Here is a 14,218-nt window from a genome sequence, read left to right as displayed (position 1 = left end):
GTAGATCTCTGTTGTTTAAGCCCCCCAGCTTGTGATGCTTTGTCATGGCAGCCTGAGCAGGCTAATCCAGCATCCTGAGCCTCTTTGGATTCCCAGAGTTTTCTTCCCACCTCACTCAGGGAAGGGGCCAGGTAGATACTTCTGGAACTGAACTCAAACTGATGGTGTCCTGAAGCTAGAAAGTCAGCTTGGACAAGATGAAAATTTTCTACCAGGAAAGGAAAAAAAAATGGGGGGGGGGGAGTTTTTTATTGAATAGCATTTAAGCAGAATGATTAAGATGACAGTACCACTTCCTTCCTGACACCAAATGCCTGGACTGCAGAGCCTTGTGACTCTACCTCACAGGAGTGTGTCCTTGGAGGGAATGACTGTTTATTTAATGTGACTCTGCCACATCCCTGGATGACCCGAGGAGGTGGCTGGACCCTCCTTAAGCCTCTGTCTCACACCTATGGGTGGGGACAATCACTCTCAGCCTGCCAGTTCCACACTTCCCTGGTGGTTTGATAAATACACTTGTGTTGATCTTTGTCCGGCTAAATACAGTTTATTAAAAACATGGACATGTTTTTTTCTTGGACATGTTATTTTCTTCTGAGTCCTGGTTGCTTCTGCTGCTATCACAGGAGATGAGGCACAAAGGGACCAGGGTTCGAGACCACTCCCCCCGCAAACTAGCTACGTAGCCTTGGACAAGTGGCTTCATCCCTACCTGAGCTGCAGCTCCTCGCCTGCAAAATGAGGGTGGTGATGTCTTCACTGGGGTATATGGCCAAGAGAACCGAAGGAGAGACCAGGGTAAAGGCCCCACACAGAGCAGGTGCTGTCTGGCTTTGGTTTTTGAGTCTGGTTTAAAAGAAGGTGCAAGGATCCCTGAGGAGTGAGGGCCTCTCTGAGGCAGGTGGACTGGGCCTTGTGGTGGGGTAGGGGATGGGTTTCAGCATATCCTCAAGGACAGCGACATCCTCACTCTCACACAGCAGTGTCCCCTCGTTGCGAAATGACCTTTGGAGTGGAGACACTCCCGCCAGTCCTGAAGACCACCAGCAGATGACAGAGTCATCATCACCCACAGTACAATACGATCAGTGGCCTAGGGCTCGTAGTACATGCTTTCCCGCTCACACGGCAACTTCCCACACACTGTTGCCTCTACCCCCTTGCTCTCTCTTCTCCACCCGCCTCCATCTACATCTCCTCGGGAGCAGCGAAGGGGCCGGGAGGGACTGCCCCAGCGTCACCAGAACAGGGAGAGAGAAGGAAACCAGGACTGACCAATTTCTTTCTCGCCAAATCACTTTCTTTGGAATCTGCTGAGTCCTTTTCACTGCACTTCATGGTTTATTTTTCAAAATTTGGACTGGGTTTCCTTGTTCCTGAAAAAGAGGAAAAAAAGGAAGAAGTCATTAGATACTTGCCGTCCCGATGGGTAATTAGGGAAGGTGCCCCCAAATGGGGGGGTTGCCTGGTGAGGACACGAGGGCAGCGGTGCCCAGCTCCCCTGGGGACCCACGCATCTCCATGCTCGTCTCTAGCCTCATGTCTCCATCTGCAGGATGCGGGATGGGGGGGCTGGACGACTTCTGTGTTTCCCGCACTTGCTGTGTTGCTTATTAAATTCAGGCCCCTCCCCAAAACATTCTCATTCAGATGGTCATCCTTATGGCAGGGAAGATCTTGGAAACTCCAAAATTTCTGTCCCCAAGACGTGAAAATAAAAGCGGTGTAAATTAAAACCAAGTGCCCATCTTCCCTGTCAAATTGGAACCAGTCACCAAAATTGTAACCAAAATCACTGGCAGGACAGAAGTAGAAAAATGTGCAGCTTTTCTGGAGTTTGGAAATAAGTTACCAGAGCCATAAGAATATGTGGGCCCTTTGGCCCAACTACTCCATCTATAAAAAGTTATTAGAAAGCAGTAATAAAGAACATGCACAAAGATTTTAGCCCGAGATTGTTAACAAATGGGTATTCACAATAGAAAAAAAAATCTAACAGGAAAGTTTAAATAAGTTATGGTACATCCATATATGGAAACTCATGTAGCATTTAAAAACTATGTTAAAGAATATTTAACGTCATGGGAAAATGCTCATCATCTTACTTGACAGAGAAAGATCTATAAAAGAATATCCATTAGCATTAAAAACAGATGTACTTACTAATAAATCCATGCTATTATATGAGGACTTAAACTATGCCCGTGTGTTTTTTCATATAAAATTAAGATTTTTTTAGATGTTGGTACATTAAGTTATTTATTCCACAATTATTCATTAAGCCTGTAATACCTAGGTAAGATCAAGACAGACCTTGCCCTGCCCTCATGGAGCTTCCATTCTAGAAGAGCCCATTTGGGAAGAGCATACAGAGTGCTCCCGGGGCATGGGGAAGGCGGAAGGACAGCAGGAGCCTGGGCTGCCAAGGTGAGCAAAGGACTCATCACATATTTATGTGCAGCGAAAATAGACTCCCTGGAAGTAGCAAAACGGAACAGCAGTTTCTACTTGGCCGTGGTATTTTGGTCCATTTCTATCTGGTTGGTTTTCCTGTGCTTTTCCAATTTTTGACACACACACACACCCCACTTCTATAACTAGAAAAGCAAGTTTTAAAAAATCGCTTTAAATTTAAAAAAACTTTAAAATCAGTCCTTAAGGTGTCAAGTAGCCAAGCAGGCATAAAAAAATACAATTCTGGAAGAATATTTAGTTCTGATAGGATGACGGGTTCTGCGATCCAGAAGTCATTTGAGCTGGCCCCACAGGAATGTTGGTTGGTGAGCTTCTGTGGGCAGCGCTCGAGGGGGACATCTGAGGCCCTCCCCTGAGGGACCCTGCCTATCTCAGCCCAGCACACACCCCGGGACGCTCCAGCCCACTGGACCTCCCTTTTCAGGCCATTCTCATTCTCGTGTTCCTTTGGCTGCCCCTTAGCCTAGAATGCTTTTCCTCCTCCCCGTGCACAGAAGGAAGTGATTCAGTTTTTCCAGAAGGAACAGACAGTCACTCAGAGTAGGTGAGCCTTGAAGGTGAGACTCTGTGCCTCACCCTACAGAGACCACCACAGAGCTGACAATGACTTCATCGTCCCCGAGACATCATGTCCCAGGTGGGAAGCTGCCCACCGGCACGACACAAGGCCAGGTGCAGACAGCGTGCACCCCAGGCGGCATGGGGCCATGAGTTCAAACCCCAGCCCTATAGCTTACAAGCTGTGTGACTTGGGGCAAGGTGCTTAACCTCTCTGTACCTCTGTTTCTTTATATGTCGAGTGAGGAAGAATAACAGGACATATCTCACAGGGCTTTTGTGAAGATCAAATGAGTCCATGTATATGAAGCACATAATAAATGCTAAATGGTCACCATCATCACCGGACTCCCAGCAAATGGTCTCTGTGGAGCGCAGATAAGGCAATCATTTGTCAGGGTCCTCGTGGGACACCGTTCTAAGACGGTGTCTTAGAACTGGTTACGAGGAAAAAGGAGGGGGAACCATTTGGCGTATGAGTAGAGAATCCTCAACTGCCTCAAAATAATTCTCGAAGGCTTAAATAGAATAATGAATAAATAGAACATAGTATAAATAGAAGCTCTGAGCGTGAGGTTCTAAAACCCTGTCTTTTCAATCTGCAGTAATAATATAGAAATTGCTGCTGATGCGATCTCACACTCTACTGATGCCCACTAGTGTGGCTGTGCCACTTCTTAAAAAAGTTCCAAGTGCGCTGCACCCATTGATGAGCAGCCCGGTCCCAGCCCCCAGGGTGCCCACCTGCCTCAGCCCAGCAGCTACAGGGTTAACGCCTACATAGCGATGCCCAAGACTCTGCTCCTAGCAATCTGATTGCCCCCCCCCCCCTCCGCCTCGGCTGTACCTGGGGTTAAATATTTAGAAAACCGCCTCTGCTACTGATAATAAACTTTGACGGGTGCCATGTGTCGATCGCGATGGCCAGCCATGCTGGAAATAAAGTAAGCGAGCCTTGGAGAAGTATCTTTACCCGCCCAACCCGTCACAGAGGGTGGATCTGAGCCTACACAGCTTCAGGTCACATCGTCGCTCAAAAACCTGTGTTGGGTGGAAGGACGGACGGACGGAGGCGAAGAGAGGGCACGGCTGACATTCGTACACCACAGAACGTCAGCAGACGGCGCAGGTGAACCTGTTCTCCCAAAGCTGGCTCATGCAAGCGGGAGGCCACCTCCCTCGAAGTGCCTGCAGGTGCTGCCTTGTGTGCGGTCCTGCCCCTGGCTGACAGCTCTCCGTGGGAAATGCCACATACTTCCAAGTCCCCCCACGTTTTTGATTAATACTTGGCTGTGACTTTATTCTTAATTTTCAGGGTGAAGTCTCTGCTGACTTCGACATGGAGCTAAAGCTAACTCTGAAACAACATATTGAAAAGGAATGTGGAAAATAGAGCAGAGTTGAGAGAGAGAGGAGAGAAAGAAAAAAAGAAACAAGGAGAGGGAGGGAGGAAGGGGGCCGGCAGAAGGAGATTACTGGATTAGTAGCCATCCGAATGATTGCCTTAGCCATAATCACTCGTAATCAATTTCATTTTTATGTTAACATTTATCAAACACCATGCTAAGCACTTCATGTGCGTTTTCTCTCTTAATCTTCACCAAATTGATTTTCAAATCCCTCACTTTTCAATTCTCTTATTCCAGCTGCTTGGTGAGAGTCTCATAGGCTCTTGAAATCATCCCTAAAGCTAATCCAGGTCTGTGAGCATAACTCACCTGGCTCCTCCCTTGTCTGTTACAGTCTAAAGAGCAAAGAGCATATGCTTCCTAGGTAACTCAGCTCCCCATATAATCCGATATAAGCCTGCGAAATTGTCAAAGAAAGCAACATTAACGATTAAATGGCACCAGCTGTTACTGTAAACATTCCGTGAAGCCTCTCTCCACGGGCCGAGAGAGAAATGATTAACAGTGAACTACCGAGGGCTAGCTCAGCTTATCAGAAACCTGCCAGGTGAGGGTCAACAAGTTCTGGACCAGAGTCAAAGGCAGAGGTATTCCCGAGAAGCCACTGCTGATTATGGGACTGACCTTCCTGGGTGTCGGAGGGCTTCTTGCTAGCCTGAGGGTGTGTGGCCAGCGTGGGACCAGCCTGCCCAGGTGGCGGTGAGGTTTAGGTGACATGACACGCAACAAGCTGTAAAGCAGGACACAGATGGATGCACGCTGATCGGGTCCTACGCCCAAATGAGCAGGATGAAGGGTTTACGCTTGCTACTCTGTTGATGTAGGAGTACAATTAGCCCAATGAGAAATACGTGAGAGCCGTCGACTCTGAGATGCTGTACCCGTGGGCATTGCTCTTGTTATTCTAGGAATGCCACAATATCCTCCTGACCTGTCCCTCTAGCGTGAAAGAGATGCCCACGTGCGAATCCTACTCTGTCTTCAGGACTCTGAGATAAATGGAGGGCTGGAGTGGTGCAGAGATGCGAGGGACAGAGGTGAGGAATCCAAGAGCATGTCTGGGGAGCGCGGGGCAAGATCCAAGGTCAGCCAAGGGCACCCACAGCCTCCTCCTGACCAGTTCACAGAGAGAGCCGACAGTGTGGGAAGTGAAAATGGGCTCCTGGGAGTCCCACCCACCATGGAAAAGGGACTCTGTGCCTGGTTCAGGCATGTGTTTAGGTCCTGGGAGATAGCACCGTTTGGGGAACCTGGAAAAGCGCATCCAATTCCCTTGGCATCAGTTCAGAGCACCCAGGCAACCTGCTCATGGCTAATCCCATTTCCCCAGTTTCCCAATCTTGAGGTTGACAAAAGGTGGCCTGGAGAGCAGGAAGAAATCACCTGATCCCTGCGAAGCATCTACGACAGGTGTTTTTACCGACCAACCTCCATGTCTCACACAACTTGCACACCAGGAAGATGACATTTCTGTGCCCGGGGTGATTTGAGCTGTGCATAAGGAAATGCAGACACACCCAGGCAGTGCGATTGCTCCCCCAGGCTTTTCAAAGCTTCCGCAATTATCCAGCTGGTGCCTAGCCCTTTCTTTCCCCAATCAGTCACCCGACCTCTCTCTCTTGACATCTTTTTAGCTGCAGCAGATCATTCTCAATGCCAGGATTATTCAACCATTGGTTTAACAGCATCTGGATAGATAATATAACATGATGACTAAGAGCCTGGGATTCAGAGCTCGAATCCCAGCCTGCCACTCCCCAGCCACGTCACATGGGGCAAGTCACCTGTCTGCGAGGTGGGGATTAGGGAGTGCTCATCTCAGGGTCATATCATACAGACCAAACAAGGTGCTGCCCTTGGAATTGCCTGCTGTGTAGCAAGTGCCCAGTATTGCTATTGTTTTGGGAAGTCTCTTTGTTGATCATTATTTTTCTTCTTGTTTATTCATTTATTCTTTTTCAAGTGTTTACGGAGCACCTACTATGTGGCCAACATAGTGCTAGATACTGAGAAAGCTGCAAAGAAGGGTAAACCTATTACTTCCATCGGGTAATTCACAATCAGGTCAGAAGGATGAGCCACTGGAAGGAACCTGCATTTAGTAAGCACCTACTGTGTGCCAGGCACTGGTTATGCACAGCCTCATTTAATCCTAAGAGCAGCCACTAAGCGTTTGTCAGTTCCATTCTGTGGCCAAGCATACTGGGGTTCCACAGTCATCCCACTTGCCTAAAGCACCACAACTTGTGGATGAGAATTGACGTTTAATGCAAGACCATCCATTCCACCCGCTGCCCACCCTCTGTTCACTGCCACTCTGCGGGGGAAGCCTCTCATCAGAGTGAGCCTCGGGACCTTGGTGTCTACACATTTTTCTCTTTTTTTTTTGGTGGTGCAGCATCCAAAAAGACTTCTTACTTTGGAGGGTCTGCCTTATGGGTCTTGTGGGTACATCCCTCTCACCTTCTCAAGAGTCTTCCAGCAATTATCCTCTTTCCCTTCAGCATCATCAATTTCTCCTTCTCTACTGGATCTTTCTAGGCTAGATACAAAGGTGTCTTAACATCACCAACTGAAAAACAGAAACTAAACTAAGAAGTGTTGGAGGGGCGCCTGGGTGGCTCAGTTGGTTAAGCGACTGCCTTCGGCTCAGGTCATGATCCCGGAGTCCTGGGATCGAGTCCCGCATCGGGCTCCCTGCTCGGCGGGGAGTCTGCTTCATCCTCTGACCCTATACCCTCTCATGTGTTCTCTCTCTCTCATTCTCTCTCTCTCAAATAAATAAATAAAATCTTAAAAAAAAAAAAAAAAAAGAAGTGTTGGAGAGGGGGGCACCTGGGTGGCTCAGTCAGTTGAGCGCCTGACTTGGTTTCGGCTCAGGTCATAATCTCAGGGTCATGAGATGGAGTCCCGTGTCAGGCTCCGCACTCAGTAGGGAGTCTGCTTCCTCCTTCTCCCTTGCCCTCTGCCCCTCCCCCTCCTCACTCTCTCAAATAAATAAATAAATAAATAAACCTAGAAGCGTTGGTGAGGATGTGGAGAAACTAGAGCCCTCCTACATTGTCGGTGGGGATGTCAGCCTCTTCAGCAACAGTGGGAAACAGTTTGATGGTTTCTCAAAGCGCCCTGATAGAATTACCTTGGGACCCAGCAATACAATTCCTGGGTATATACCCGAGGGAATTGAAAGCAGGTGTTCAAACAGAACTTGTACTTGAATGCTCGCAGCAGTGTTATGTACTGTAGTTAAAATGTGGAAAGAGTCCCAATGTCCATTAGTTAATGAATGGATACACAGTGTGGTCTATCCACACCTGGATTACTCATTCAGAAAGGAATGAAGTCCGGAGACATGTTTACAGTGTGGAAGAACCTCGAAAACCTTATGCTGAGGTGAAAAAGCTGGACACAAATAGTCACCTGTTTCATGATTCCATTTAGATGGAATGTGCAGAAAAGGCAGATCCAGAGAGGCTGAAAGCTGACTAGTGGTTGCCATGGGCTGGAGGAGGTGGCCAATGGGAAGCCAATATTTGATGGGTTTGTTTTGGGGGAGATGAAAATGTTTTGGAGCTAGACAGAGGTGTTGGTTACACAACACTGTGAATGTAGAAAATGGTTAATTTTATGTTAAGTGAAGTTCACCTCAATTAGGAAAAAAAAAACTTCCTTTGACTCCATGACCTTCTGTTATCACCCCATTTCCTTGCTCTTTGTCACAGCTAAGCTGTCCCAAAGGATTCACTGTCTCCACTCTGCACTTCCTTAGTCTGCTCCAGCAGAGGGTTTTGACCCATCATACCACTCAAGTTGCTCTTACTGAGGACATCAATCATCCAAAGTCACTAGTCAATTCCCTATAACCTCCCAGCAGCTTTGACAAAGGTGACCACTCCTCTTCCTTCTGGGTCCTTCTAGAAACTTCCTTGTCCTGTCTTCCAGTCAACATGCCGGCCTGGTTTTCCCTCAGCAGCTCCTCCTTCCCTGCGAGGCCACCGAGGATGGAGGCTCCCAGGACTCAGCCTTTGCAAAGGCCTCCTCTCTGCTCTGCCCACACTCTTGTCCTGGTCGACCTCATCCAGACTTGTCCCCAGCCTTCAGCCCACCCATATGAAAACTGAACTTCTGTTACCCCTGCCCAATTCCCCTCTTCCATCAGGCCTCTCCCTCATCCAGCCCCCTCCCAGTTCCCAGGCCAAAAAGCAGACTCCTTCCTCCCTCTGAATTCCCTCCTGGTGCCTGGCCAAATAATGACAACCCTCACCACCTCGGCTCCCAGTTATATCCCAGGCAGATGGCACATCCCCCCCCCCGACCCTGTCCGCACGGCCTCCAGACCACTGCCCGACTCCTCAACCCCCACCCCTTCTGCAGGTGCTCTCCATCCCGGGGCGGCCAGAGTGACCTCCTCTGCAAACACCCAGCCCTCGGGACCTACTCTGCTTCCAGCCTCCGGTGACTTTCCTAGGACCAGTCCTGATGTGCCATTCCCTGCTCCCAGAGTCAGACCCTCCTCCTCGTTCATCCAAGTGACACAGAAGAGCGAGGGGCTGGCCCCTCCCGACCAGAGTGTGGGACTTAGGAAGGTTGCGAAGGGCCCCAGTGACAAGGCCCATGTCTGCCTCTCCAACTTGTCGCTCTGCTCTCTCCTTTGGCCTCCACATACCCCTCACCCGGGCCTTCTCCCTTCCTCCCAAACACCCAGGTTCTGCCATCTTGGGGCCTTTGGACCTGCTGCTCCTTCTGCCCAGAGATCCGTCCCCAGACCACTATAGGGCTGCTTCACTCTTGTCCTGCAGGTCTTAGCTCGCACATCTCCTTAGAAAGACTCTCTCTCACCGCCCTGCCTAAACCAAACCCACCCAACCCCAAGTCGGCCTGCCTGTCCGTCTGTGCGTCTGTCTCTCCCTGCCTCCTTTTCTGAGTCCTCCTCCTTCTCCCTGTCTGCTCCCTCTCTCTCCTTCCTTCCCTCTTTCTCTCTTTTTCATTACCTTTTATTTTCTTCAACATACTTAATACCTGACGTTCTCTTTTTTGTCTATTTGTTTTGGGGCTCCTGTCTTTTCTCCCCAGCAGAATGCAACTCCATGGGGGAGGGGGCAGTGGGGGGGGGGCAGAGACCTTGTTGCTTATCACTGCTGTCCTCCCAGTGCCCAGACACAGTCCAGCACGTAGTAGGCACTTCATGCGTATTTGGTGAAGAACTGATCAGAGCAGCCACAGTGCCCGCTGAGCTCTCTCTTGCCCGCAGAAAAGCCCGGCAAGAGTGCTCAGCCTAGACTGGCTGCCAGGGTGGCCCGCCAGCACTGGGCCCCGAGTCTGACCCAGAGCCGCGGGCGCCGCCGAGGAAATGCAGTATTCTCTGGCAGGAGTCAGGGGGCCACGGCACTCAGTGTCCCGCAGTGGGGGGGTCAGGGACCTCCCGACCAGGTGGTTTTCTTGCTGTCTGCTTCCCACGTTTTCTGCATACTTCCAGAACCTGGATGCATAGTCTCTCCGTGGATGCCCACGGCATGTTTGCTTGGTATCATTTTGCGTCTGTCTGGAGCCCTCAGGGAGCTCTTACTCTGACTCACAAGCCCTTAAGGAGAAGCACGGACAGACCTCTGCTTGGTTTGATCACCATTTTGAAGGAAGTTGGAAAAGGAGCTCGTTTAAAAAAACAACAACAACAACAAAATGGAGTGGAATGTCTGAAGATTCAGACCCTCTGCCTGGCTCATGAGCTTGGTTTAGGCGGGAAGAGCAAGGCTCTGGCACCCACCGGGACTGTCCCCAGCCAGCCGTGTGACCTTAAGCAATTCGGCTAACCGCCGTGAGCTCAGCCTCCTTGCCTGCATCATAAACACGACAGCATGTCCCTATAAGGGGATCAATAATGTATGAACCTAATACTCAACCCCTGGCAGAGACTTGTCAATTGTACCCATTTTTAACACTTAGAAGTCAACCATTTATGACATTCAGAGGGTCCGATAAATATTTATACTTAGCTGTTCATTCAGAGTTTCTCTCGGGTTCTTGTTCAGCTTGACCAGAGTTGACAAACAAGAATGGAGCAGGTCCCCGGGGAATTTGTGATCTCCGGGGAGACTTGGCGCGTGGCCCTCCGATGTCAGAGGAAGGGCTGTGGGCCAGACGCCAGTTAGCTTGGATCGTCCTGAGACTCGGAAGTGCTCATCCAAGCTGCTGCTGGGTTCTCTCCCGCCTCTCTGGCCGCCTTCCACACGTTCTTCCTTGGGGCCTCCTCCTCCTTCCTTGGGGCCTCCTCACTGGGCGCTGGCTTCCTGGGCAGCTCTGATCCCCTGCGTGCTGACAACTCCCACGGTTCAATCCCAGCCCAGGTGTCCCACGTTCCGGGCCAGCCCACGCCCCAGGATGCCAGCACTTGGGGACTAAAAGGAGCCTCAGAATTAAGGTGGCCTGGTGAAGCCGGTGAAGTGGCCAGGTCAGTTCCTAGCTGAGCAAGCACCTGGAGGGAGTCATGCGTCTGGGGCCAGGGCGGGCCCCTTGGGCTGCACGCAACCGGCACACTCGAATGAATAACCAGCATCTCCGATGCACCAAGGTCCGCAGCCTGCCGCCCTCCCCGCTTCTCCCGCCCCAAACTAGCTCCTCCACAGTCTTCCTGTCCGGGTGAGTGGCATCGCCGTCCCACCTGCTGCCCACACGCGCCTCAGCAACACAGAATCTGACTGCCTCCCACCAGTCCCTGCCCTTCAGCCCTAGCCCCTAGTCCAGGCCGTCTTGGCAGCTCTGGGAGGAGCCCGCTGCATCCTGCCTGCTCTCCCCGCCCCTGCCCCTGCCCCCGCCCCCCACTGCCCCACAGAGCAGCTGAGTGCTCTTTATAATGTAGGTTGGAGCTCGTCCCTCCGTGCTCAGAAAATGCCCCTCCCGTTGGCTCTGGACCCTCTCAGCTCAGGGTTATGTTCTCAGGCCTTCACAAGGGCTACGGCCTCTGACCCCAATGACTCATACCTGACCCTGTCCCTCCATCTCCTTCCCCCTACCCCTCCACTCTGGTCAGCCGGCTCCCTTGGTACCCTCGAGTGGTTCTAGGACACTCTTGTCTCAGACCTTTTGTACCTGCTGTTCTTCTCCCGGGGCCACCCCCCGCCCCCCTGCCCAGATCTGCAAAGGGCTCACAGCTTACTTCCCTCTGGCCTCCACTCAGATAGGACCCATTGGAGAGGGCCCCTGACCCCTGATATAAAATGCAGCTCGTAATTAATCACCCCCATGACCTCCATCTATCCCACTGGATTTTCCTTTTTTTTTTTTTTAAAGATTTTATTTATTTATTTGAGAGAGAGAGAATGAGAGAGAGCAGATGAGAGGGGGGAGGGTCAGAGAGAAGCAGACTCTCCGCAGAGCAGGGAGCCCGATGCGGGACTCGATCCAGGGACTCCAGGATCATGACCTGAGCCGAAGGCAGTCGCTTAACCAACTGAGCCACCCAGGCGCCCCGGCCGGATTTTCCTTTGGCATGGCACCAATCACCATCGGCTGAATATTTACCTGTCGGCTGAGCTCTGTCCTCCAGCTAGAATGTGTAGCCCAGACGGCTGGGACTAGGTCTTGTGCTGCTCACTCTCCTGGCCTCCCTGGCTCTAGTTCCCACCTCCCCTGTCCTGCTCTTACCCTGGGGAGCCGGCCCTGAGGGATGGCATTGGTGGACTCCCTTGCAACTAGCTGTCAGCCCAAGAGAACCGTGGGCAGGAAATCGAATGGTGGGAAGACAAGGGCGCTTCTTCCCTGCACCCCCTCCCCCACTGCCAATTCAGCAGCTCTGGCAATAGCCGCCTTGTCCCCAAGTCCCCAAGTGCAGGTCCCTGCAGGCGGCCCAATGACACTTCCTTCCCTTGCCCTCAGGGCCAGCTGTAATGGCTCCTCGCTGTCATGGGGAGCCTGGTCATTCCTCATCTGTTATTTTACCCCTACCCACACCTCTGTAAGTCACTTGAATTGTCTGGGGTAGGTTCAGTTTCCTCCTGAAACCCTAGCCCAGCCACCCCAGCCACGTTTACTGCTGTGCCTGGCACCTAGAATACAGTCTGAAACATGGCACTTGATGAATATTTTTAATTCATTAATGAGCTGATTAATTAATTAGCAGAAGGATGAATGGGAGGAAGTCAATATGCTACTTAAAGGAATGAATAGATCAACGAATAGAGCCATTTTGCTTCTTGAAGGAAATAATTAAACCAATGAGCTAACTTTTAAGGAAGCATGAATAGGGGGAAAAAGTGAACAGAATCTGTGGGTGCCTTCGAATTGTGTGCTTAGCAGAGTTCTGAATCTGTTTCCTGGCTCTTACCTTGAAGGTTAGATTACAGGCCCTTCCTCCCAGCCAGACTGATGAAGGTTCTGAGATCCCCTTGACCTTGGAGCCCTGGCTGCTGGCCCCATCTCCCCAGCCTGGCCGCACACCCTCTGAGTCGTGCCTGGAGCCTTCGGGCTCACCCTCTGCCCAAAGCAGCAAAGACTCCTCCCTGCTCTGGGGACGCCCCCAGGGTCCACGCCCCCGCGCCCTGGAGAGGGAAAGCCCCCTGGCTTCTGCTGCAAGAGAGGGCCTTACTTGCTCAGCAGGAGCACCGGCTAGTGAGCTTCAGCTTGGCCAGACTGCCACATTCACCCGGCTTCCAGCTAGCAAGCAGTCTTTTCCTGGCTTGTGACAACACTCAGTGTGGGGAAGCAGCAGAGGACCTGGAGGGGACACCCACAAGCACCTTAGCCTTCCAAAGCGGACAGTCGCTCTAGTGGGTCTGGCGAAGCTTGGGCCGGAGCGAGGGGACAGGGACAGAAACCACAGAGCAGCACATCCAAGTGCCACTGGGCCGAGAAGTCACAGGGAGCAGGGAGTGGATGGTCACCTGGAGCTGCTCTCCCTTTCCTTCTCTCTGTTCCCTGGGAAGCAGCCGCCAGGGACCGCTGAGCAAGCAGGGGCACTTCTGCATGGGATGAGGAAGCTGGTTTCTCTCACACAGTGAAGGGAAGCCAAGTTCTCCCTCCAGGGAAGGGGAAGGCGGCAGAGCAAGGGAGGGGCACCGGCGAGACTGACACCCCAGCTGATGGCACGGCTTTGCCCAGGCTGGCTGGACTTGATCGCTGCGTTCAATGTGTCCAGCCCGGAATGACCTCCTGGGGCTATCAACGTCCCAGAGGTGCTGTTGGGGGGTGCCTTCCTCCCTGCGGAACAACCACAGGAGAGGCTATAAGTAGACACTTAACTCGTTGCATTTTGCCAAGCAAACTCTGCTCTGGAAAAGAAATCCACCTGCTCATTCATTCATTCGTTCATTCACTTCCTCATTTATTTATTTGACCCAGGCTTCCTGAGGTCGTACTAAGAGCCAGGCCCTCTGTTAGTTGCTGGAGGTACAGAAATGAGTCCGAGAAAGTCCCTCCTGAAAGGCGCTCACACTCTGGGAGAGAGACAGACACACAGCAGTGCGGGACGTGCTCCTTCAATATTCAGTGGTCCAGGCCCGGTCCCTGGCACCTCGGATGGAGCCATGAACTCACACAGACAAAACTTCCTGTCCTCGTGGGGCTTGCATTCTCAGGAAGGGACACAGATGGTAGACCACACATGTGATTAAAGGACGGTTTGTTAGATTGGGATAGCTGCCATGGAAAAACATAAAGAAGGGCGTATAGAGGGCTGTGGGGTGGGATATTATAAATTTTTAAAAGATGGTTCTGGAAGCCCTCACCCAGAAGGTAACACGTGAGCAAAGACATGAAGGAAGGGAGGGCTTGAGCCGGGT

General features: G+C 51.4%; 1 protein-coding gene across 2 annotated transcripts in view; it reads right to left on the bottom strand.

Annotated features, from left to right (window-relative positions):
* The window catches only part of SLC2A9 (solute carrier family 2 member 9), a 221,878-nt gene that overhangs the window by 187,960 nt on the left and 19,700 nt on the right, over nucleotides 1-14,218 (bottom strand). For both annotated transcript variants that reach the window (XM_035005304.1, XM_035005303.1), the window contains exon 2: nucleotides 1,279-1,379. In XM_035005304.1, the coding sequence (XP_034861195.1) occupies nucleotides 1,279-1,341 (63 nt within the window). In that variant the 5' untranslated portion in view covers nucleotides 1,342-1,379. The remainder of the gene's footprint in view (nucleotides 1-1,278; nucleotides 1,380-14,218) is intronic.

The sequence above is a fragment of the Mirounga leonina genome, unplaced genomic scaffold (assembly GCF_011800145.1).
Source record: "Mirounga leonina isolate KUSES-001 unplaced genomic scaffold, KU_Mleo_1.0 Mir_129, whole genome shotgun sequence".
In the NCBI taxonomy this organism is placed as follows: Eukaryota; Metazoa; Chordata; class Mammalia; order Carnivora; family Phocidae; genus Mirounga; species Mirounga leonina.
Note: the sequence above shows the minus strand (reverse complement) of the source record. Positions and strands in the feature narration are given on the sequence as shown.